Source organism: Sitophilus oryzae, unplaced genomic scaffold, assembly GCF_002938485.1.
Source record: "Sitophilus oryzae breed Bouriz unplaced genomic scaffold, Soryzae_2.0 scaffold_931_pilon_pilon, whole genome shotgun sequence".
NCBI lineage: Eukaryota > Metazoa > Arthropoda > Insecta > Coleoptera > Curculionidae > Sitophilus > Sitophilus oryzae.
This window is the reverse complement of record NW_022147563.1, coordinates 554534-582238: the sequence shown is the minus strand read 5'-3', so window position 1 is coordinate 582238 and position 27705 is coordinate 554534. Positions and strand designations below refer to the sequence as shown.

The 27705-nt window shown below is 33.2% G+C and overlaps 1 protein-coding gene across 1 annotated transcript; it reads right to left on the bottom strand.

The window, feature by feature from the left end:
- Window positions 1-66: 66 nt before the first annotated feature.
- Window positions 67-27705, bottom strand: LOC115890839. The gene is made up of 3 exons (XM_030911187.1): window positions 27521-27705; window positions 849-1137; window positions 67-771 (listed from the first exon to the last, which is right to left on the bottom strand). The coding sequence occupies exons 1-3, from the start codon at window positions 27703-27705 to the stop codon at window positions 67-69; spliced, it is 1179 nt and encodes a 392-aa protein (XP_030767047.1).

The following is a 27705-nucleotide window of genomic DNA, read 5'->3' as shown; positions in this document are numbered from 1 at the left end:
AAGATTTGTTACAGTAGATCTTTTTGGGAAGAAACCATGCTGATTGGGGGAAAGTTCGTTTTGGATCTAGGGAAATAATTTCGTAAATATGTACATTTCAAAAGCCTTGGCAAAGTTTGATAAAATGGCAATCGGTCTGTAATTACCAGTGCCGTTGACATTACCGGACTTGAATACTGGACAAATCTTCACATTCTTCCAGGCATCCGGGAAAGTATTAGTACGTAGAGCCAAGTTAAAAATCTTAGTAAGCGCTTTAGAGAAGACCGCTGCACAGTCTCTAACAATGAAAGAGGGAACACTATCAGGTCCTGCAGTGACCTTAGCTTTCAGTTTTCTCAGCGCATTGAGAACATCGGATTCATCAAGTCCAATCAGGGAAACACAATTTAGTGGTAGCTGTACAGGACAGCCATCCCAATTGTCCTGCTTCTGTTCGTATACACTTCGGAAAAATGATCCAAAAGCATCCAGTATTTGAGATGTGTCGGAAAGCTGAGTGTTTTCATATTCCATAATGCCTGGTATGCGGGAATGTTTACGCTTCTGGTTCACAAATTTCCATAAATCTTGAGGTTGAGTTTGCAGATTGTTTTGGATCGTCTGTTCATATGTTGAGTAGGCCTCTTTGATTTGTTTCTTAGTGAGTGCGCGAAGACGCTTGAAGGATTCTAATGCAATAACGGAGTTGGTGCACTTGTAAATTCTGAACTGTCTGTATTTTTCTTTTAAGTTGTTGATTATATCCCTTGTGAACCAGCTGGAGAAGTCCTGGAAGAGTTCTGTTTATCATAAAGTGGTATTACTGCATCCATGATAGTAGTAACTTTCGTATAGAAAACTCTAACCATATCATTTATGTTGTCAAAATGCCCTGTCTCCAAGAAAGACCATGCAGTATTAAAAAATCGGTCGTATAATAGTGGGTAGTCCGCTCTGCGAAAATTGTATGCTTTTAGGGATTTCCCGGAGGAGAGATTGGAATGCAGTTGCGTGTCAATGTTACACGTAATGTCTAATGTTGGGTGATAAGCATCTTCGGGTAGCAGAGGTTCAGCCTTGCTAACCACACATGGCAAATCAGATAGTACCAAATCCAGGTAGTTGCCAAAAATATTAGGCGTGGAGTTACATTGTCTGAGTTTGAGAAGGCAAGAAACTCATGAAGAATTAAATTCTTTCCACAGCCAACCCCGGGGTTTTCATAATAATGGATATTAAAATCTCCAAGTAGAACAATGTTGTTTGTGTGTAAATGTAAGAAAGATTCCATCATCTCAAAGAACAGTTTGTATTCATCTACCGGTGAGTTTGGAGGGAAATAAATGAGAAAAACATAGACAGCCGGCACGTATACTCTTGCCGCAACTATATCCAGGGAGTATCTCATGGAACGAATTTACATTGACGGAGATTGAACTAAATATTGTAGGTATTCCAAGAAGAACACCTCCACCTTTAGTGACTCCCAGGCGTTTAAGATTGCGAATATAGGTTATGTTTGAATTGTTTTGAATTATTACTTTAGTTTTATTAGGTGATTTGAAATTTAAGTAGCTGGGATTAATTTTAATTAAATAAATATGGCCCAAAATATGGATTCCACCTCTTCCAATATTAAAGAACCTATAAAGAGGCTTAGTTTTACAGCAGATGACGACTTAGCCCTTCTAAGGCTACGAACTTAGAGGAGCGGCGAGGATATCGGCAAGCAAGCAGCGTGATACCGCGTCGATCAAGCCTCGAGGTGCTAAAACATAGTAGAGCGGCGAGGAATAGCGAGATACTTGTGCAAATTTATTATTTTCATTTGCTTATTGATAATTTAAAATGTTAAGAGTGGCTAAAATTCTGGGCAGTAGTGTCGCAGACACTTGGTTGATTCGAAACCAACAAATTAGAAGGTGTAGTGAACATGAAATTTTCAAAAACCGAAGTTTGTTGCGAAATTGTTGCCACTTCATCTTATAACTTATCTAAAATGTACCGGTTATGGCAATTACTATCTTTTTGGTCCTATAAAAACTTTCTTACAAACACCAAATCTATTAATTTTTGAGGATCCATCGTTTTCTACAGCGCGAGAGAGCGACAAAAACAAAATTATTTGAATCGATCTCGCCACTCGATCTAACCGCTCGAGCAAATCGCTTTACTATGTTCACACTTATATTACTATGTATATTACTATGTACGTACTTATCTTCACAGGTTTGTTTTGGGCGCGATGTCGCGCTGCTTGCTCGCCGCTATCCTCGTCGCTCCACTATGTTCTTACACTAAGAGAATTTGTTACTTGTTGCCCTAAACCCACTGGCAGACGTTGGACAATAAAGCACTGGAAATAAACACTTTAGTCCTTTAGTTTTAAACTACCTTGTAAACAAAACAATTTCAAAGTTTTAAATTCAAAGTTAGGTTAAGTTTAAATAGCGGACGCGACGCGAGCAGAATTCTTTCCGATCCGATAACTATAAATGAAGAGAGTTATTACCACCTCACGTAAGGGAAATAACACCTGGCCTTATTAACGTCCATGCACGCTATTCGGTTTAGTGATATCTCTCTATTACGCTGTTTATTGTTATTTTACGCGAGTTTATTTTTACGCACAGAAAATATTACTCGTTTGCACATCGTCATAAAAAATAATTTTCGTTCCACGAATTAGGGATAAGATTTTTTATCTGTATACATATAATATACCTAATACTGTGGGAGGTAATACTAAATAATACAATGTAGTTTTATTGCAGAATCATAACTGAAAATGTTGAGTATTTCGCCGTTGAATTTGCGAATTGAAGGTCGAAAATTTTAATAAAAAATTATATTATATTTATATTATATAATTTTAAATATAAACTATATTAAGTAGATAGGCACAGTTAAAGGGGTTCTTTAGAACATAAGAACAAAAATATTTGTTTTGGATACTGATGAGATACTATTGATGACAGAGAAAAGACAGATGACGTCAATATTATTTTATTTATTTTCGATAAAAAAATTATAGGTTTTAAAAATTATAGGTTATTATTTGTCATATTAATTATGTCAAATAACTAGCATTCTTGAAAATGATAAATATTTGCGAACTGCTTTTGCATATCAGATTAAAGTTAATTAACAAACTTTTAAGGTATAAAATTCAGTAAGTGCTTGTAAATTATTGAAGTTATTATTAATGAAGTATTTTGTTTTATTTATGTTGTATTTTAAGTTGGTATTAAGCAGAGTTGGTATTCCTAACAAAATTGTAAGAATCATAAAGGTGCTCTATTGTGAGGCTCAATGTGCAGTCTTGCACAAGGGTCAACAGAGTAAATCCATCAACATTCGAAATGGTGTGAAGCAGGGTTTGCGTCCTGTCGTCATTTCTTTTTAATATCCTCTGAGACGATATTCTAAAGAAAACAATTTCCAAGAATCGTCGTGGAATATGGTAGACTTTTTTTAGCAAGAAGAAGCTTCTAACTTCTTCTTTAGCTTCTAACTTATTTAAACTTATAACTGTCTCCTTTCTTATAGTCACGCGGATATGGTATCAAAACTACTTGACTTGACAAATGAAGCTCGAATTGCAGGTGTTTTATTAAAATAACAGACAAGTCCATCACCGTCAGGGATTTTGTCGTTGGACAGACTATAGCTTAAATTTAATTTTAGTAGGTACTAAAAACAACATTCATTGTTTAATATAATTTGTCGAACAAGAGTATTACGGATAAAATAAACGACAGTGGCAGCTATTTTTTGATTGTGACAGAATTTTAATTCGCAGATAATAGTTATTTATGATATAAGTGCTAAAAGTGGAATTTTATTTTGTGAGAAGGGCCTCTTGGGACACGAAACGACGCCGAAGGAGGAGTGTCCCATCCCTTCGAACATATATCATCCACGATTTTTTTCTACAAACAAGTTTATGCTCGTATATATCAAGGTATTACTACTTTTTACTTTAATGAATAATTCATAATATGTTATTCTGAAATCAAATTAATTATGAAGTTTATGGTTGCTAGGGTTATTGTTATCGCTTCAGTGTTAAAAGTAAATCACGTGACATACTTTTAGCACCAGTGCTAAAAGTCAATGACTTTTACCATCAGTGACATAATGTCACATTTTAGGCACTGACAGCATGCGTTAAAAGTTACATTTTTATTGAAGTTTTTAGAAAAGTTGTATTTTTTGTCATTTTTTGAATGTCGTCTCACGAATTTTTTCTTGACTCGTTGAATAGAGATAAATAATACGTATAACTTAGATGTTCTCAAATCTACAGAGTTTATATCTCCAAAAAGTTGAAATATCAGCGTTTTATAATAAAACAATATGGTTTAACTAATACATAAATAAAACATAATAATGTATATTTTAAATTTTTGATGAAACTCGTAGATAAAAAGCAATACTAGACATTTCATATAAATAAAATACATGACTACAAAGAAACACGGTCTTTTCGGTAAAAAATCTCCCGATAGTATCTGACTACTTTCGGCTCAGTATTTTATCGTTCTCAATGGTGTGCAATTTGGTCGCACGCTGACTGGAGTAATTGAAACTTGATTTGTTCGACCTGCCACAATGCAACTGCAAGTTAGGAGGCCACAAATCAAGTTGCGGAATTGGGCCATTGTTTATAGACAAGTCTTCGAAACGGACGTGATTTAGAACATGCAAGTTAGAAAACTATTTTCGATTGTGCCCGTTTTTTCAATGGGATAGATTAGTGCGAAATAAATACCGCTATCGGGTAATTTATAAAGTGAATAGAAAATGAATGTACAACAATAATTTTACACTGTATTTTTTCATCAAGTGGTAAGCTACGTTATGTTCTTATTCGTCATCTAAAAAACTGATTATCTTATTCCTCTCCTGAAAATATCTGTCGTTTCTTTAATGACAGTTTTTTCTAGATTTTTGCTTTCTGCCTTTCTGTATTTTGCCACTGAAACAGAGATCCACAAATGTAAACATATTTCTTGCAAAATTCTACTGCGTAAGAATCCAAATGAAAACCAGCTTGTCAGTGGCGTTCAATAAAAATTTGTTTATGCATAAAAAGCCTCTGGACATCTATATTCGGTTTGGGATCTAACACAGTGGCATTTTTCCAAAAAATACTTTATTTTTATTAGTTTTAGTGGCAAAACACCCAGGCTTTTCTAACGGCCTTTTTCTTCCTGGCTTCTTCTTCAACGTGCTGCCATCCACTCTTGGATATTGGTCTCATCCAACAAACGTCAATATTTTGCTATATGTGTGCAATGTTTTCCAGCCACTATCCGATAGTCATCTACCAAACGCTTTTGAGGTCGTCAATGCTCCTTTGGTTTAGCGTGGATGCTAAGTCATTTCGACATAAGATTTGCTATACGCTCTGTAATGTCTACTAGTCGTGACCTTTGAATCACTTCCTTGCGAATCTTTCTAAGAGAAATGCCGACTGTATATGACTGTTAGCTTTTAATGATATATGTTAAAAAGCTTAGCCACTGAAAGAGAAATCCAATAAATAATAAAGATATTTTTGTGTAAAATCCCAGCGTAGAATCCAAACAAGTAACACATTGTTACTAACGTATTAGTCGTAAAACAAATTTGCCCCACTGACAAAAAATGCTTAACGTTTCAGAAGATATAGGTTTCCCTTTTCGTTGTCAGAAACAAAATGGCAAAAAAAGAAGCATTACAAAACAATTTAAAATTTCTAAAAATAACTTTTTGTAAATTTCTTTTGCTAGTAAAAAGTCACTGAAAACTGGTTTCCGTTTAGCTTCTACTCAGTGGTTTTTACAAAAAGAATATTTTTTTTTTAATTTTCTCTTTCAGTGGCGAAATACACAGGCTTTTTCCAAGAAATTAATTCATTACAGAGGTACAGTTTTTCTAATGATAGTTTCCCGAACCTTTAATGTATCTGTAATATAAAATAGTTCGTTTTTCCTAATATGGGTTTGACTCTTGATATAGAAATTTTTATTTTTTTTTTCTTTGTTTTAATAAAATATATTCAACTGACCTGTCATAAATTAATACTAGACCTACAATACCTACCAAACCAAACTATACCTACAAATGTATACAGGGTGATTCAGATTTTACTAGAATAACTTCAGGTATCGATAGAACTAACGGAAATAATGATAGTTTGTATTATAAACCATACTCCAAAAACGCTTCCGCTTGGAGTAAAATGGCGCTAAAATTTGAATTATTTTTCATATGGCATGCTGCTAATTAAGTAACATTTTTCGAACGCAGCTGAGCTATGTCCGGAATTTTATGGAATATCTCGAAAACTAAGCGACATATCAAAAAATTTTAAGAACAAGAAAAGTTAGTAAAAAGACGGAAGGTATCAGAAAAAAATACAAATTTATCCAGTGGCGTGCGACAAAAAAGTTCGACAAGGTGCCGTGCAGTTGGCACTCACAAAAACAACACCCTGTATAGCAATTAATCCAATTTTTTTCACACATATCAGCCACGTTGTCCTTAATATTTAACCAAACACTTGCGTATTTAGATCCCCTCGCTTACGAGTAATAAAATAAAAAAGGGAAAATAATTCAAATTTTAGCGCCATTTTACTCCAAGCGGAAGCGTTTTTGGAGTATGGTTTATAATACAAACTATCATTATTTCGGTTAGTTCTATCGAGATACCTGCAGTTATTCTACTAAAATCTGAATCACCCTGTATATATTTCATTTCAATCAAACTTTTAGTTATGTAATCGAGGGCGCAATTTTTAAATTCACTCTTGCCAACCATGGACATATTCGGCACAGCGCTGGCGCCGTGCTGACTAACTGGAATTTAAATTTCGCGTTGGGGATTCTGGTGGTAGCTCTGCTGTAAAAAAATGTCAAGTTGCCGCATTTATTTATTTATTTCCTGATAATTGGCATTCGTTTTGACACTTTAGTTTTGTTTTACGAGTTTTTGGTTTAAATAAAAAATAGTGTCGTGATACTTTAAGCTTAAAAATGTTTACTAGTCTTTCAGTCGAACTTTCTTTTAAGAATCTCTTTTAGTGCGAAGTGTACAAGATATCATCGCAACTTTATTAGAATATTTTGAACGGAAAAGCGATAGTAATGACCCTTCATGTCCCTTAAGTGCTGTTAAGAAGGTGATGTTGATGGTAAATAATAATTATTTATAAATTTATAATTAATCTATTTTTGTTTCCTAAAATATTTTGATTAAAAGAAAATATGTAAAAGTGGGCAACGCTGTGCCGGTCAAATAAATAAATGCCTAAATAAATAATTTGTAGACAAAGGTAAAGTAAACAAACAAAAGAGAATGCAAAACATTATACAAATAGCATTGTCAGTCTTATTGTTTAAATTAAACATTTATAAATATTTATAATGTCAAAGAACAAAAAAAAATAAAAATAAGATTCAAAAATATTTAGTAAGTTTATACTAAATATCAATGACCTCTAGATAAATAATTTACCTCGATGTGATTGGTAAATATAGTAATAACAAACATTAGACCAGTGTTTACAAGATCAAATTCGATTATCAAAATATACCTAAGTCATTTACGGCGTAGAAAGCCTTGTCTAGTAAATGAGATTTCAATGCTTTGCGAAATGAAGAAAGGTTTAGGTATAATAAAAATAAAAGGTGGTTTAGGTATAATTTTTTTAAAATTCATAATTTAAGAATTATCAACAGAAAAGTTGATTTTTTATATGGGACACCCTGTATATTTTTAATTCGTTGAAAAGAATTTATAATTGCCTTTCCAAAAATATAACATACTTGATATTTTGCTCGATTCCTCTTCGAGATATAGAGTTTTAAAAAATTCTCCCACTTTGAATAAGTAGGCTTTAAACCGCGCCGGCTGTAATGCAAAAAAATTGTAGCTATGAGCAGCAATTAAAACAAAAATAATATTTGCAATGAGAGATTTTAAATTTTATAAGAATTTAAACTATATTTAACAACATCAACACAATTAAATTATATCTAATAACAATAACAATTAATAGCAAACTAAGACATGAGATAGCAAAATCTCATGTCTCAGGTGTTCGGCAGGTGTTCTGTTTATGGACAGACGGGACCGTTTTGAAAATTTCTGGCGGAATATATTAACTCATTATCTCAAGGAGGGTGAAAGATAGCCTCGCATAATCGCTAAGTAGTTATAATTCTTGTCTAGATTATACAGGCAATTTAAAAATAAGAACCTTTATTTTTCTCAAAGATAAAAATCCATAGGCACTAAGCCCTGCGGCCTAGACGACCAATGGCTGGGATCTTGGTTAGCTAATCAATTATTCTCGAAATAGACCGCAAAATTTAGCTGATAACTTCAGCATTCTGAGGCGGTGCCTCGTCTTGCTGGAAAAATATGTTTTCGAGTTCCATTAGGGGCATCATCAATAAGGGGTCCAAAGCCTACTAGTTAAAAGTGGCTAACTCTTAAAAATTCTGTATTTCGAAGATGATTATAACAAAATATCAAGTGTGCTATATTTTTGGAATGGTAATTTTAAATTCTTTTCATTTAGTTAAAAATATACAGAGCGTTCCAAATAAAAAAACAATTTTTCTGTTGATAAAAAAAATAAATTATTAATTTTAAATTATACTTAAACCATTAAATTCTACGTAAAAAGGTGCTTTGGAAATGTTTTCATAAAAATAGAAAATTTTCCATAGCAAAAAAGTTACAGCGATTTGTTAAAAATGCACATTTTTGAAAAACACCCCGTAACTTCGAAACGGTAACAGATATCGATGTGCGGTTTTCACCATCATATTTTTGATAAAAATTGAGCTCCAGACACCGATATAAGTTTTCGTCTATCACCTATAGAAAAGGGTGTTTCCCTTTAAAAGCGTCGAATTTGACCCACCCTGTACATATGCCCGAGATAAGGCGCGAAAGAGAAGATATCGCGAACACTCAAATAAAGCAAAGATTACCAGCTGGTAGTTAATAAGCTGTGGTCACAACATTAAACGGATATTTGAATAAAATAAAATATAACCTAAGAATAGTAAAGAATCCGTCACGCTATTTTTTCGTAACATCACATCTTGAACATTCGTAACAGATTGATATGAAATGTCACAATAGAGAAGATAACTCTAACGCTTTACGACATTAATATAGAAAATCTCGTATCCTTCCGCCTCATTGGTTCTCAATATTCGCATTCATTTAGCTGAATTATCGGTACTCAATAATTCAGCTAAATGACGCATATACGTCACCAATGGCACCGGTCCCCATACGGTTACGTCCATAAATCGCCGACGTCACTACGAATGGACGCGACACTTCCGTAAGGGACGTGTATTCGCAGAGGAATAAAGCGAGCAATATTGTATCGGCAAATTGCAATAATCATCCGACAGCTGGAAGTTAACGAACAGCAATGTCAAACGACGATTGAGAGTGATCCGATATTTATTGATGTTTAGCGGGCATTTAATATGAACATAAATATGTATATCTGTACCCTAGAAGTAAACTTTGAAATTGCCATATTTGACATATACGTCAAGTTACTTAATTTTTTTATGTACTATTCTTTGCTCTTTCTTGTTTTACGGTATCTGTGCCAACAACTAAAATATATTATAAAATTAGTCGGTTTAAAATCAAACTAAGTTCGATGCCAGCCCTGGGCTAAATCAGCTTCAGTCACGTAAAAGCAGTTTGGTTCTAATATCTTTGGTTATAAATAAATAAATGGGCTAAGCAATCCTGTCAATAAAAATTCGACAAAATTGCAAGTGGCCAATGTAATATCATTTGACTAGATTTTTTCCAGAATATAGAGCTAAATCCAGGAAAAATCTACCGTATCTTCTAAGAACTATAAGTTTAATTTGTAGATTATTTTCATATTCATTAAGTCCAAAATAGCGCTCTTTTAGTTCATTAAAAATGTATTAAAAATGTATTCGTCTTGTCTATTTTGCTTCCAGACCGACGCTATTATAAATATGTGGTTAGGAATATCATATTTTTTTAAATTTTATTGATTATTTCTAAATATGTTCGGGTAAGTAATTCAATTCCATTTTCAAAATTTCAAACAATAAACGTTGCTATCTCCAGAAATATATTTTTATTTCTTATTTCTGCAAGACGAATATCTGCTATCTCCCTATTGTGTCTGAAAAAAAATAAAGTGAGACGAAATAATGCGTTTTATTGTTCCCCAGCAAATAAAATTCTTATCTCTTTATCATATTAACGCATGAATATACTTCCTACATGTGTACAGGGTGGTCGAAATTGGTCTGTTTTAACAGAGAAAAGCTATTTCCTGACTAGATAGAGCAAAACCGACATAGATCCCATGGGCTTTATTTCTGAGAAACGTTTAATGGCGTAAACCGTCTGTTGATATCTTCACGGCCAACTGAGATACAGGGTCTTTTTGAATTTTTTACCATTTAGAAAATTGCCCATAACTTTTGTATTTCGCGGAATAATAAAATTCCGTAAAACATTCTTAAGGCACTTTTTTAAGCACACACTAGTGGCTTAGTCAGTTTTTTTCTAACTTGCTCTTTTTGTCAGAAATAATAAAAAATATAATTTTTTAAAAGGAAACCATAGTTGGCTATAAACTTTAAAAAATGCTTGCGTTTAATCTTTTCCAACGATATAAAGTTATGTGTATTTATTTCTAAGAATGCGATAAACATTAGGTTTTTTATCTAATAAGCCTAATTATTTTTTATTACAATTTAATATTCTGCATTATTATTTATCTCCATAATTAAAGCCTTTTGAAAAGGTAAATCAACATTCTATATTAGTATTACTAATTACAATTAAAACGCCAGTGTTACAACTGAACTATTAAATGGAGAATTTTGAGAAATTTGGATTAGCCTGCTAGGTCCTGTGATTTAACTCATTCCGACTTTTTTATGGGGGAAATTATAAGACCTTATATATATATAAGGAAAGAACCATTGGGACGAGAGAAGAATTGCAGAAGACTACTAGGCAATTTTTTGAACTTATTACACCAGCTCATCTAATAAATCGTTATAACTCTGCGCAAAAGATGTTTATTGTGTATTCAACAAGAAGGTACGTTTTTGTATGTACAGTTTGAACATCTTTGATGATTTTTTTTTAGAAAACTATATATATTTGTCACTTAAAAATACTTTTTTTGTTTTTTTCTTTGTTTATTGTATCGATTTCAATTGTAATTACTAATATTAATATAAAATGTGAATTTACCTGTTCAAAAGTCTTTAATTATAAAATAATTAGGCAAATAGGTCAACACAAAATCAAGGCCCGCTTCGATATAAAGAAAAAAAACCTAATATTTCTCTCATTCTTAGAAATAGATACCCATAACTTTATATCGTTGGAAAGGGTTAAACGGCAGAATTTTTTTTAAGTTCATAGCCAACTATGATTTCCATTTAAAAAATTATATTTTTTATTATTTCTGACAAAAAGAGCATGCACAGAAAAAAACTGACTACGCCACTGGATTGTGCTTAAAAAAGTGCATTAAGAACGTTTTTACCGAATTTTATTATTCCGCGAAATACAAAAGTTATGGGCAATTTTCAAAATGGTAAAAAAATCAAAAAGACCTCTCAGTTGGCAGGAAAATATCAACAGGCGGTTTACGCCATTAAACGTGTCTCATAAATCGAGCCCACGACATCTATGTCGGTTTTGTTCTATCTATCTAGTCAGGAAATATGTTTTCTTTGAAGAGACCAACTTCGACCACCCTGTACATATTTTTTGTACCGTTTTATCACTCCTGTAAAATTAGGAATAATGGAGTTAGCAGTTTATCACATTTCACCGACCGATATACTACAAACGCATTTGTTGTGATTTGCGTAACTTTCGAACTGCAATGATCAAACTGAAGATTATAGGCAGCATTTAAATTGCTTTTGATGTCAGTGTAGTACTTCAAAAATACATATAAAATATAAAGTATCCACACAAATTAAAAAATCTAAATAAACCAGCTTAAATAAACAAGTGGCTGCCTAGCATTAGTGGGCCTGTTAAAAAATTGGCGTGGGTCAGTGTCTGATCCACGGGTCACAGGTTGGGAATCACTGCAATAGACAATGCAAATATTCATCCCATAAGCTACAAATAAGAAGATAAGATAATGTCAACCAGGAGACCCACATGCTTAAATCAAATTACTGAAATATAACACCCAGCTTCGCCTTAAACACTAAAACGTCAGTCCAGTTATAACTTCATTCCAAAACTGTTACTCCATTGAAAAATTCGCCCAGTTCATTTAAATTATTAGACCTATTCACTGTTCATACATTCATTCATAAGAGCAGGTTTCTGACTATGGCCATTTATGTATACTTTTGTGTAAGGGTCCAGTCTTCTATTTCTATCATTACATAATATCTAGTATCAATAAATTTGTAGGTGCCCGGTGGCGTAGAGGTACAGCTCTCGTCTTCCAATTCAAAGGTTGTGGGTTCGAATCCCACAGCCGGCATTTCATCAGCCGACTATTTTTAATAAAATAAAAATAGTTTGGGTACCTAGGTCGACTCAGCCTTAAATGAGTACTTGGGATTCACAATCCTGTAGTAATAATAGGTGGTTCAAGCGTAATGCTCTAGCCACATTATACCTTCCTTGTATACCGAACGGCTCTAGTATGGCAAGCTGTACCTTGCTATTGCCAAGGCGTTAAACGCTATACCGTGCTGGCAACTGTTACTTTTGGGTCGGTATTTACATGTGTGGAAGTAAATCGCATAGCAATTGCATTTTTTTATAACGAGAAAACGTCAGTAATCGCGATAATTTAAAAACTCAACTTTTTAACACATAACAGGCCATAACTCAAGAACCACTTTAGATATTGAAACTTTTTTTTATTTTCAAGATCGGATATTTTACAATAGGTTTACATAAGAAAAATTCGATAAGATTGATTTTTCCATTCAAAAATTGTAAACAATCGTGTAATTTTTTTATTGATAAAGATTTTCACATACTGTCTACAAAGAAAATACAGCAGAAATATTAACAAAGTTCTTGAAAAAACTACAGTCTATTTCTAATAGATTTCGAGATATCGATTTTTGAATTCAGAGTTCTAAAAGCGCGACCACTATCGAACACCCACTCAATTCCACTTATTTTTACCAAAAATGCAAGTGTTTCTAGCTTGCACTTAAAAAATTCAAGCCATAGGGAAAATTACAACGACTCGTTATTAAATAAACAAATTAAGTATCACGAGACGTAATTAAATCGTGAAGCTGAACGCATGACGTACACCTTTCCCTAGAACTTTAAGTAATGGCAGAGGTATTGATTGGGTCGACCGGTCAACAGCGACAAATCTGCTATATCCCCTTCCACGTCTCTTAGCGATGTGCACAGTTTCTCGGTTTATTTCATACGTTTGGCAACGTGTTTACTGTCCTCCCTTTGTTCAGTACATTATAAACGCATTGTACTCTTCTTACATACGGAAATCTCGACCCAAGACTAACCTTTGCCAGCCCTTAGTATACGGGAGCTATTATTATTATAATAAATTTGTGTTAGTTTTTTTCAATTCCTTCTAATAATTTCTGTACTTATCAACGTATATTGTTTTATAACCGGACCTTTTAGCTACATAAATTGAATTAATAAACTTTGAACATTAATTCAAGGATCAAGCGCCATCCCAAGTTTGAAATACTGTTGATTTAAGATTCTAATTTTCCCACAAGCCGTATATCTGTTAACTACTTCAACAAATCTCGAGAAAACGTTACTTAATTATTACAAAGCACTACCCATGTAATAAGCTTAACAGAATGAATACCTTTCCTGGAATTTGCCGAGTTGTGGCAAGTTTGCGGCATTTACAGGGCCGGATCTGTCGTCTAGGTGGTTTATTGCCGGGACCTCTTTAATGTACGTTTCGTATTTAACATTTAAAACGGCCGTAGACTCCCCGCTTCTTAGGCTTAGTTAAGGAATTAGTTTAAGATCGTGCGGGTCTCGGTCAAGTCGAATAGTTAGGAATAGTTGCACATGTACTAACTGGTGTTTAGAGTGTGGCTTTTGATGTTCGCCGGTGTACTAATTAGTTCTAGGTTAAGGGGGAAATTTTGTCTGTAGCTTAGGATGTTATATGTACGAAACAAATAAGTTTTAATTAAAAAATATTAATTTTTGAAAATATAAAATGATCGGGTTATTTGATATTAAATAATGATATTAAAAATATTTCGCTTATAAAAAAAATCCTAATTTTTCCGATCTTTTTTTCTCTCGTTATTTTAGACAGTAAATTGGCATTGCAAATTGCTGTTTTGTCAAGACTTACACCACTCAGAGGTCAAACATGAGTGGGAAAAACACACTGAACAGTGGGAAAAACACACTGGTCGAAACTGTGATATTTTTATCCGATCTTAATAGCCTACCATACCTATTGGTATGATCGGCTATTATAAGATCGGCAAAAAAAAAGTTTTTTTAATTTCACTCAAAATGAGTTATTTGGGTCATAAATGACCTAAATACAAAATATTTTCATGGTGTCTGTTTGTCTGTCTGTCTGTCCGTCTGTGTGTCCGTCTGTCTGTCCGTCTGTCTGTCCGTCTGTCTGTCCGTCTGTCTGTCCGTCTGTAACACGATAACTCAAAAACCGCTGAACCGATTTTAACCAAATTTGGCACAAAAATACTGCGGCACCCGAGAATCTGGCCATTAGTTGGTGGGGGTGGGGCGTTGGTAAGGGGGTATGGGAGGGAGTTAAAAATTTTAAAAAATCGTAACTCCAAAATTACAGTAGCTAGCGAAACGCGGTTTTCAAATTAAGATTAGGAATAATATTTGCAACAAAATTTGTAATAACATCAAAATCAGTTAAAGTCGCAGTTTTTGAGATATTAACATATTTTAGTATGGGCGGCTATACGTGCCTCCCGGCGCTAATTTTTTATACATATATTTGATTATTTTAGTGCCTAGGTGGCCTTGGGCAAACTTTAGTTTAATAAGAAGGAAGAAGAAAATATAAGGCCATTTAGTATTATATCAAATGTAACACTAACAATGTAATTTATTTAAACAATAATAAAAATGTATAAAATGAAATATAGTAATATATTAAATTAAACATGAAATTATATATTATTATTCGCCACAAACAGCCCGCATGAAAGTTGAAAATGACAATTCCAATCCAGTCAATATACAGAGAGGAGTAAGACAGGGATGTGTGCTGTCTCCTTCGTTATTTAAAGTTTATCCTGAGGTGATTTTTCGGGAAGCTTTCTCTTCAACAGATTGCGGTATTAAAGTCAATGGCGAAATCAATAACAACATTAGATTTGCCGATGACACAGTTCTTATTGCCGATTCTGATACTGGTCTCCAGAGTTTAATGGAACGACTTGAATGCTCTTGTAAGAAATACGGGATGAAGATCAATTCTTCCAAAACTAAAGTCATGGTATTTGGAAAAAACCAAAATGTACCAATTCCTATTAAAATAGGGCAATACCTTAGAACAGGTCTACAAGTTTAAATATTTGGGGTCCTGGATGGTTAACACCTTGAACAACGACGTGGAAATAAAAACTAGAATAGAACAAGCGAGAAATGCATTTTTAAAAATGAAGAACATCTTCCAGAGCCCCAGATTGGACCTTGAGTTGAGAACTAGGCTCGTTAAGTGTTATGTTTGGTCAATCCTATTATACGGACCAGAAACGTGGACACTGAAAGTTCAAGAGATGAATCGCCTCGAATCGTTCGAAACATGGATATATCGAAGAATGCTTAAAATTCCATGGACAGCCCATATCACAAATACCGAAGTCTACAACAGAATAGGCAGAGAAAGAGAGTTGCTCAATATAATAAAAATAAGAAAAACATCATACTTAGGGCATATATTGAGAAATGAAAAATACCACGTCTTACAATTGATAGTTAAAGGTAAGATTGAAGGAAAGAGAGGTCTCGGCAGGAAGAAACTATCTTGGTTAAGAAACATCAGAAACTGGACTCACCTAACTTTTGAACAACTCATAAGGAAAGCCGAGAACCGTGAAGATTTTGCCAATGTGATCGCCAACCTCCACGAAAGAGACGGCACGTAAAGAAGAAGAAGAAACATGAAAGTAAAATCCTTTCCAGAAAAATAAAAGCTTAATTCCAAGACATAGTCAAATTGCTCAAATAAGGTTAAGTTCATTCAATAGCATATAATATTTGCAATAAAAATACACTCCTATTGAAATCCAATTTAATGTTATGGTTAAATGATGTATTGGAAACCAATGAATTCTTATAGTCGAGATAGTGATAGTGTATATTCCGAAAGCAATATCATGATACATGTAGATTCAAACACTGATATAGTCGAGGAATGGGGAAAGTAGTGTATCGTTGGTGTAATGATATTATCTTTGTAGATACGGTAGTGTTTTTGGTGTGTGTCTAGTCGATACTAATACTTCACTAGGATGTTGTATAAACAACTACAATTTCACATATATAACTCAGACTGTTTCTCTTTATATTCTGTTACATTGTTTCATCCAAATCTCGTACGACTTACTCACTGCATACGACATTTTATAGGGATAATATAAAAGAAGCGTCGCCAATTTATGGAGTCGTCTATTGAAAAGAAACTTTTATTTATCACTTCAATCTTCCGCCGTTGGCTGTGTATACGAATCAATTTACCTACTGGACAGCGACGTGCGATCCTATCTGGAACTTGGCAGAGACAAATTTTTCCATATTATCGGGGAAAATGGTGTTTTAGAAGCGATCCGGATCGAACTGTTAAGAGTATAAATAGATATTGTCACGTTAGGTGAAATTGAATTTTGTCTAGAACATATAACGTCCATATGAAGAACGAAACTATACTGAATTCAATCAGGACAAACATTGATTTTTAGACTGAATTCTATTAAAATTGAGACCCGGTCCTAACTTTATAAAAATAAACCAATGTATGTACAAATAATTCTGATCTTTTAACTGCTATAAGTAAATGGTAGATTGTATGTGGGGATGGCGTTCACCTTTATTCCTGATATTTGAAGGGTTCAGAAGTGCACTGGATCAAGGCCTAGAAGATAACTATGGAGAAAATGTAAGTTAAAGTTTTTTAATGTTACTTAATCTAAATAAAAAAAAGCTGGAGAAGAAAACTTGACACAATTCTTTATTATATTTTAAATTGTATAGTTGCAAACTAAAGTAACTCAAAATACAACTGTGGTCATTTTTAAAAATGTTTGTTTATACTTTTTTGGACTGACATACACTTGTTTGTTTGTGACTGTTTATACACTTTGTCTCTGGAAATATTTGAAATTTTAGATATACAGAGTGGTCCGAACTGTATTCCGGAAACTTCGGCAGTATATTCTGCAGATAAAAATCAGTAAAAAAGCTCGTATAAATGTTTGTCCTAAAATGCTTAGTTTCAGAGATACAGGGTGTAGAAGTTTCATTTTTATTTCGATTTTTTCTAAATAATTTCTGAAATAACGTCAATATTTGGATGAAAATTGGTGTCTGGGAGTTTTTTGACATGAGAAATTTGATTTTGATGTCAATATGACTCGTACTAATAGAGGACGCCGTGTGTTTTAACTGTTTTGAAGCGTAGGAACTTTTTGTCCGTACCTATATAAAACTACCGAGCGAAAAAATATACATCTTTGTGATTTTTACGTAAAAAATATTTCTTTGTAAAAATCGCTACGAGCAACCGTTCTTAAGATATTTAGAATGGAAATAGTCAATACATGTCATTATTGACGAAAAATAAACACGTTGAGTAAATAGTTATTTCACTGAAATAATAAATTTGGGAAATTTTTATTTTTTTAAATTAATCCTAAATTTTTCTGCAAAAAATGGTGATAAAACAGTTTCTGTTTAATTTCTGACACAAAAAAATTTCAAATTTATGATTTCAGTCTAATAACTATTTAGTCAACATGTTTAATTTATGTCAATGATGACAGGTATCGATAATTTCTATTCCAAATATCTCGAAAACCATTACTCGTAGCGGTTTTTACCAAGGGACCTTTTTTACATAAAAAGCGACGTAAATGTATATTTTTTTACTCAGTAGTTTTATACAGGTACAGACGAAAAGTTATTATTCTTCAAACCAGTTAAAAATATGTAGGTGGCGCCCTCTACTAGTAGGAGTCATATTGACATCTAAATCAAATTTCTCATTGAAAAATTGAAGGAATATACTGGCCAAATACTATCAGAAATGAGGATTTATGGAATTTGACCAACCAGAGGCAGGTGTATAACGAGATCAAACTTAGTAAATGGAGGTGGATTGGTCCCCCTTTATGGCGAAGTGGCAACAACATCGCTGGCAGAGCTATTGAGTGGAATCCACAAGGCAGTAGAAGAAGTGATCGTCCAAGACATACATGGCAAAGGACAATTAAAAAGGAGATCGAAGCAGTAAACTGATCATGGCTAGATGTCAAATCAATTACCAACAACGGAACCCGCTGGAGGGCGATTATTGAAACCATATGCTCCTCGCAGTAGTAAAGGACAAAATGAATGAATGAATGATTGGAGGGGGGAAGTTAATCACCACGACCTTATAGATCTATTGTGTCCCCTTTCTTGAGTTAAAACTCATCATACAGTCTCAGGAGTTTGACAAAATCCAGTATCTGTATCAATATTTTGATTTCTGAATTTATACATTGATCCATAAAGTATACTCATTAAGATATAATCACTGAGTATTAATTACTAACCGAATATGGGAAAAAGGACAAAAATATAAACAAAAAATATCATTTCAAAGTAATAAGCAAATTATTTCGAAATGCACGACTTTTTATATACACTTGAACCGACTATCAGTTAAGATTCCATTTTTCTCTAAACGAATTGAAAAATCTCAAAATAAAATATATTTCTACAAACACAATTCACCCGACAAATGTAGCGTAAGTTAGGTGAAAACATGTAGCAGAAATCGTATTTGTTCGGATTGCTTAGTGCACAAAGAAAATTCGGATTTTTAGGAATTGTAGGATTTTACCACCAATGGAAAACTGAATCAATTGATTTTATATTTGGTATAACTGTACTGTGTACCAGAAAGTTTCCAACAAATGGATATTTTATTATTGTATTTTTTTAAATTTATTTATGATAAATTTCTTGCAAACCTTATAAATTTGTACTGATATTTTAAAACTTATTTGTTATTACACTTTTAAAATTTTCAATTTTTTGCTATAATTTTGAGCATCATTGGATTTTCTTTCTTGTAAATTTAATCTACTACCTATGTTACTATATTACAAAGTATGTTTTTAAACTAAAAATTAAAAAAAAATCATTTTTTTTTAAATTCCAAATTTTCAAAAAAAAATTCGCGCAAAAAACCTCATAATCGTGTTTCTTGGGTCGAAATATACTACCCCTAAAATATTTGCCCTTATTTAAGACTCATCCTGTATATAATAGGGAAAAATTGACCAAAACGTAAGGCGAAAAAATAGGCAAAAAAATCCACACAGGCCCCTCCTTACATTGCCACCCGGGCCCCATTGGCCTAGTGCGACCCTGGATCGACTTACTGTACTAAAAAAACATACGAGTAAGGATCCGTGTGTTTGCTTTAGCGTGATCGTAACGGAAGTTACAGAGATAGCAGCATTTCGGTGGCTATTTCAGATCACTTGGAGTTAGCAGATATTATTGAGTTAAAATAAAAAAAAAAATCTTTAATGGGAAAAAATTTGTTTGCTTTCCCTACTTATAGACGTGTGTTAAGTTAGCACAACCACTTTAAAAAAAATGTATGAAAGTATGTGGAATAATTGCCGTAAATTAGCCGTAAATTTGCCGTGAAAACGAAAAATTTGCCGCTCTTCGCTAAGTATGTTAAATCGATGGTTGTGCTAAGTTAATATTAAGTTAGCACAACCACTATTGGAAATCAGTGAAAGAACATAGTTAGGAATTTTATAGTATAGCAGGAATTTGCCGTTTTTTTTGGCGTTCATAGATACAATTAAAAAAAATCTCCCCCGATCATTCCCTATCCCCCTGCAACAAAAAATGTAATAGCGTCAAGGTCACATATTAAGTTAGCACAACCATTCCAGTAAACGTTAAGTAAAATGTCTGAAATTAGATGGAACAATTGCCGTAAATTAGCCGTAAATACACCATGCAAACGAAAAATTTGCCTCTCTATTATTTGTTTACATAATCGATAATTAACGTAAACAATAACGTTATATTAGCGCGATTTTTCTTAAAATTCACTAAATGGGATCAATAATAACTTTTTAGTACAAAAGGAATATGCCGTAAATAAGCCGTGAAATCGAAAAATTTGCCGCTCTTTTATTTCTTTATAAAATCTATAGGGTGATTCAGGCTTCCGAAAAAGCTCTATGTTAGGTTTTTGGTTGGTGAATTTCATTTCATTTATTTATATAATATGGGGGCAATGGTACCGCATATTTTGAAAATATTTTTGTCAGCATACAGGGTGAATCAAACATATTTTCAAACTAAAGTTGTATATTTTTAAATGGGATACTGTATATTTTTTTAGCTCAGTGAATTTGCCACTAAATTTCTGTTTCAAAATACCTCAATTTCATATACTATACCTAATGGTTTTTGAAATATAACCGTTTTTAAACTAAATGTATTGCTTATTTCAAGTTCTCTGAAAATTCTAAATTCGAAGAATTTAAAAAAAAATTAACAGGAAGTACTGAATAATAGTGTCTTCTTCAAAATTCGGTCTTCCAGAATTTGCAATCTTGTTTGATATATAGAAGATGAGTCAAAATTAAATGTTGTATTTTCATCTACTATTTTAAATGGAACACCCTGTATTTTGTGTCATAATCGAAATAAAAGAGCGGCAAAATTTGTGATTTCACGGCTTGTTTACGGCATATTCCTGTTGTACTATAAAGAATTTTAAGAAAAATCGCGCTAATTTAACTTTACTCGATTATGTTAATTAAAAAAAATACCGATTTTATAAACCAATAATAGAGCGGCAAATTTTTCGATAGCATGGTGTATTTACGGCTAATTTACGGCAATTGTTCCACCTAATTTCAGGCATTTTACTTAACATTTACTGGAATGGTTGTACTAACTTAATATATGACCTTGACGCTATTACATTTTTTGTTGCTGGGGTATAAATAATTTTCTTATTGAATATCGATTTTCGGCATTAATAAAACAAAAAGATTAAACAACACCTTGTTCGATTATGATACAAAATACAGGGTGTTCCATTTAAAATAGTAGATAAAAATACAACATTTAGTTTTGACTCGCTCTGTATATATCAAACAAGATTACAAATTTTGGTAGACCGAATTTTGAAGAAGACATTATTATGTACAAGTACTTCCCGTTAAACTTTATTAAAATTCTTCGAATTTATAATTTTCAGACGGCTTTAAATAAGCAGTAAATTTAGTTTAAAAACGGTTATATTTCAAAAACCATTAGGTATAGTATATGAAATTGGGGTATTTTCAAACAGAAATTTAGTGGTAAATCCACTGAGCTGAAAAATATATATATAGCATTCCATTTAAAATTATACAACTTTGGTTTGAAAATATGTTTGAATCACCCTGTATGCTGACAAAAATATTTTCAAAATGGCCGTTACCATTGCCCCCATATCATATAAAAAAATTAAATGAAATTCACAAACCAAAAACCTAACATAGAGCTTTTTCGGAAGCCTGAATCACCCTGTAGATTTTATAAAGAAATAATAGAGCGGCAAATTTTTCGATTTCACGGCTTATTTACGGCATATTCCTTTTGTACTAAAAAGTTATTATTGATCCCATTTAGTGAATTTTAAGAAAAATCGCACTAATTTAACGTTATTGTTTACGTTAATTATCGATTTTTTAAACAAATAATAGAGCGGCAAATTTTTCGTTTGCATAGTGTATTTACGGCTAATTTACGGCAATTGTTCCATCTAATTTCAGATATTTTACTTAACGTTTACTGGAATGGTTGTGCTAACTTAATATGTGACCTTGACGCTATTACATTTTTTGTTGCAGGGGGATAGGGATGATCGGAGGATATTTTTTTTAATTGTATCTAAGAACGGCAAAAAAACGGCAAATTCCTGCTATACTATAAAATTCCTGACTATGTTCTTTCACTGATTTCCAATGGTGGTTGTGCAAACTTAATATTAACTTAGCACAACCATCGATTTAACATGCGAAGAGCGGCAAATTTTTCGTTTTCACGGCAAATTTACGGCTAATTTACGGCAATTATTCAAAAATTTAAAGTGGTTGTGCTAACTTAACACTCGTTACTTATGGAGTATTTTTCTCTTTTTTTAATGGTATAAAAAACTTATTAACGTAAAAAATGGAGTTAGCAGGTTATCACGTTTCACTGGAGTTGGCAGGTTATCACGTTAGCAGGTTATCACGATATACTTTCAGAAACGTTAAGCATTTTTTTGTCCGCTAGGCAAATTTTTTTTATTAGTAAACTACTGCTGACAATTAATCTATATTAGATTAACGCAGCATTGTTTACTTTAAAATAACTATTTTATTTACTTGAAATACCCATAGGACTTTTTTGGAGAAATGATGAGGATGCAATAGTACTTCTGATGGTATTTTTACCCCCTGTTATTATCATTTAAAATTAATAAAAATTTTTTTATCTGTATGGATCAAATTAAATAAGCGGTGTTCTGTTTGAAAAAGTATTTCTCATATTATATAGCTATGAACATCTGAAGACATGTGGAGGGCATCTTGCACACCCCCTGTGGTACACACCGCGTAAGTATTTTTATCAATTAAATAAATTTATTATACAGGGTTAGTCTTAAATAAATCCAAATATACTAAGAGCTGGTGCATCTCGATAAAAGAAACATATTTTCTCTCAAAAAAAAGCAAATTAAAACACTAAATCACCGCAATACACCAAAACACTTTTACTTTTACACTGGACGCGCGTTTCGCTAACCATGTTAGCATCATCAGCAGATGATTATAAATTAACTTTTTGTGGTGATTTTGCTGTGTAACACCAAAGGTTCCAACTCTCAACTGTAATATTTTCTCTCTACTGATTTTCAAATAAGTCCAAAATATCGAGATATTTATTTTGAACTTTTCAAAAAAATGATTAGTCGATTAAACTTACTTTACTTTTTCGTATCCGGACCATATAGTTACATAATGTACAATTATAATTTAAAATTCTTTAGCCCAGTACCGGGCGACGTCTAAAGCATTTTCATCGGCGTTCCATAAATTTTCAAGGGTACATGTATGAGGGCATCTTATGCATGACAGCAGATGCTCCATATTTTGGATTTCGCCGCATTCACATTTTGTGTCTTCATCCGTGATAAGTCCCCATTTCGCTTTGTTGGTTTTAACAGGCGCTACTCCTGTTCTGATGCGGTTTAGGGACTTCCACGTGACCCAATCAAGATGTTGGCCTGCAGAATCTTCTTCTCTAAGAGGATAATCAAGCGGTGGGTCTTCTTGAACAGTTTTTTAAAAGTTTTTCCGAGATCAGAGTCTGCTTGATCCTTGGAACTCGCCAAAAAGCGGATGGCGCTCGTCGAACATCTGTTTAAACTTTTCAGTGTGTTCAACCGCTTTGCGCCGCTGTGAGGGAGCTGCAAATCGGAGGCTCTGTAAAGTTGAAATAAGCTTGTTGCTTTCATACACCCTGTTGTTATTCGGCACGTTTCATTTAAAGCAACATCAACTTGTTTGGCATGGCTCGATCTATTCCATACAGGACAGGCATATTCTCCCGTTGAAAAAACATAAAGCCCGTGCAGTTGTTTTTAAGACAGATGGATTTGCGCCCCACTTGCTTCCAGTTAGCCTTCTCAAAATGTTATTTCTAGCGCTGACTTTCTGGCGAGTTTTCTGACAGTGGTACCTATATGTCAAGGTCCTGTCTAGTATCACTCCGAGATACTTCGGCTTTTCTGTATGCTCCAGAAGGAAACGTCTTCTTTTAGACGGCCAATCCTTCCACCACCGGACTGAAGTGTAGTCGATTAAATTTTGAAAACTACTGAATCTTTTCTGTGTTTTCTTTCTTGTAAATTAATTCTAATATCTATGTTGCAATATCATGAAGATATTATGTTTTTCAACTAAAAATTAAAAAAATCCAAATTTAAAAAAAAACAATCGTTCGCAACGACCTGGCCGTCGGCTGGCCGGATGTATTGCGTTTTTAGCTGCAGCCAGATGAACGACCAGTTTCAGCAGAGTTGTCAAATCTAACGATTTTTACGTTTTACCAATTAGAAAATATTGTTTGAGAAATGTTAAAATATCCGAGTTAACCAAAAAGCGAAGTTGCTATTAACAACAAACAAAAAGCATTGTGTACGCGCGACCGACAAAAAGGGAGATATTCTGTTTCTTTTTTCTACTGATATGGCGCCCTTATCGACTTCAGAAGTAAACATATTAGGGCCATCGTAAAAAAAGATCGTCAGACACTGGCTCTAAATATAAGCAGGTAGAAAGTTTAGCTTCCAGTTATTTCAATGTTTGCAATATAATCTAGAACATTAATTACTTTTATTTTTATGAATATTTAAGTTACTTTCTTATTTTTTTTTTCAAAATAATGTACCTAGTAGAAATATAGTCATATATGAACCCTGTTTGAAAAACGTTAAATCAAATATAATATTTAAAATACAGTTGTCCTCCTTGTACATGACTACAATACAACTAAAAAAACTAATTTAATAAAAAAACAAGTGGTTGTAGGAAAACTTAAATATTATTTTTTTTTATTTTTTAACATCGAAACTCAAAGCTATAATTACAGGTATCATACCAAGCATAAATAGAGTAGGTATGTCATATAAAAATGTTTTGAGTTTTTACTAGAATCGACCCTTGATAAAAAAAAAGGGATTAGATTTAAGTTTACCTTTGATCCAGTCTGTATACTATTTCTATGGATTTTCTGCAAAACGTGTGCAAAAAACTACACTAAAACACTATATCTTATAGAAAATAAAATATTGTGCCTTGAATTCGAGGGATTTCATCTGAAAAATTATTAATTTGGAAGAAAACCGGATTCAAAAGGATCTTTTCATTTTAAAAGGCATTTATGTGGAGTTCTACCTGAAAAAGCAGCTACAATAATTTATCTCATGCTGTCGACACCAGTTTGTCGAGTTTTTTAAACACTGTCTTTAACATATCCCCATAAAAAAACCAGACTAGATAAAATCAGGAGCATTTAACTATTCTATTACGAACACGCCGAACATGCGAACACGCCACTAACTGGACCAGAACCGTTCTGTTTTCCAAGCGGAAACCAACTGAAAGCGGAACTGAAGAATCTGGAAGACTCCAACCGTAACTTGGAATGGGTGTCCTCCAACGGTCTAAGACACTCGAAAAAGTTCCTCAGAACCTACGACCGAGAAAAATCAAAGATTTTCCTTGATTTAAGTAAAAACAATCTTCGGATTGTCACGGGGTTTCTAACAAGACACTGTCTTCTCAACGAACACCTCAGTAGGCTGAAGCTGAGAAACAACGGCGAATGCAGATTCTGTGGGGAATATGGGGAAACACCTGAACACCTCATCACTGAGTGCGCCGAGACGACGACCATTCGTGCCATGAACTTTGGTACGGCTGATGTCAAGGATGAAGAGCTAGCCTCTGTGGAGCCGTCTCAGATACTGGCTTTTGTTAAAGCCTTGAGACTGTATGATGAGTTATAACTCGTTATAACTCAAGAAAGGGGAACACACAATAGATCTTTAAGGTCGCGGTGACTAACTCCCCTCCTAAACATTCTACATTCTACTATTCTATTAATTGGTAAACGCACACTGCATTCACCAACTAATACAATAATATCAATTCTCTCTGATGTAGGATAAGTTTGCATTTTCGGCAAATTCCTGAGAATTTTTTTTGTTTTAACTGACAAAAAACTATAACTAGTTATTAAAGTTGAACTAATTAGACAGCTATGTTGAAGTAACGTCAGACATATCCCAGCCACCTAGGTTTTATCAAATAATAAAGATCTACTCAAATCAAATCATGTAAATGAAAATATCTAGGAAAATCTTTATTTGAGGGGTAGGCAACCTTAATAGTATTTTAAAGAGACAGGAATTCTCCATTAAATATCGGAATAATATACTGGGTGTTCCATTTAAAATAAGAGCGTAACATGTTTTTAAAGGTGGCCAATGTTCAATATTAATTTTGTCTCACCCTGTATAACTTTTTGGATCAAGTTTTAATTTGATTTAAAGTAGAGTAGTCAGTTTAACTACATATTAGGCCACACGGGGTAAATTCCAATTTAGGTAGCTTTTATTGTAATTTAAAAATTGTTCTTTATTTCTAGAAAATGTTAAATATGTCAAAAACCTTACATTTTAGTCATATACTTCTCTTATAAAACTCACCTTTATTTTTCTCCTAGAATCTGAAAATCAATTAATATATTACAAAAAACACAACTTTGATATGTAACTTTTTTTGGGGACACCCTGTAGAACTCTCTATATTTTTAAAATGTGCCGTGAATTAACCTACATATGCTCACAAAATTTCATTTCAATACAAATTGTCGTTCTCCTTGGAGCCTCCGCGGTGTATGAGAGGCGCCACCATGTACAAACAGACATAGAAAAAACAATAAAAACAAACTCTTTTTTGTAGGGTCCTCTATTGTTTTACATCGTAAATATTTGACTTTGATTTATATCCTTTCTGATGTAAAGGCACAGTGCTTTTGTGGGTTAAACCGAGGTGCTCTAAGACACTTATTCCCATACGCTTTAGGACCCCATACAAAAACACGACTTCCACTTTAGCGCAACCGTCATATTATTCGAAAAACCGACAACGGGAAAAAAGCCTAAAAGCCTCCCACTTTTACTTTCTCTGTGGGTAGGTATAAGTCGGCTTGAAAAGCGGAATAATAATACAGCTCTAAGTAAAGTACGAGAAAAAATCTAAGAATAAAATTTGGATGCTTTGGAGGTAATGCTTTTTGAGATAGTAATAAATTAAATGGTATCTAATTTTACTGAATATAAATAGTGTCAATAAATGTAATTGAAAATATGAACTAGTTAGTTAAAAGGAATTAGAAATCACTTAGGTAAATTTTGTTTAAACACGGAAAATATATTTATTTGAACATATAAACTTAGCAATTTGTTCCTTAGGAATTAAGTTTGAATGCATCTTGGTGTTCATAGCGAAAGTTGTTAAACTGCTGAAAACTGTATTTTTATTACGTTATGAATTACTACAATACGTATCGAAAACAATGCTAAACAATTTTTTCTTAATTGTCAAAGAAAGTAATTTTTCCCTAATAATGAATGTGTCTTCCGCGGTTTCGATGCACTTCTGCACACCGATTTGCCATAGACTGAATGAGGCTCCGAATAATCTCTTGAGAAAAGGCGTTCCACTTTTCTCGAAGATTTCCACCCAAAGTTTGAAGATCTGGTGCTTGTGGACGACTTTGTAGTCTTCTCTTTAATATGTCCCAAAGGTTCTCAATAGGATTGAGATCAGGGCTATTAGCAGGCCAATCCAT

Bases quoted from the DNA above. Each gene is read 5' to 3' on its own strand.
- LOC115890839 (XM_030911187.1), bottom strand. From the start codon at position 27,705: ATGGATTGGCCTGCTAATAGCCCTGATCTCAATCCTATTGAGAACCTT. The intron at 1,138-27,520 runs GTGTGCAGAAGT...TCTCAAACTCAG, and splicing joins ATTCAGTCTATGGCAAATCG to ACAATGTAACTCCACGCCTA. The intron at 772-848 runs GTTAGAGTTTTC...GAACTCTTCCAG, and splicing joins TTGACAACATAAATGATATG to GACTTCTCCAGCTGGTTCAC.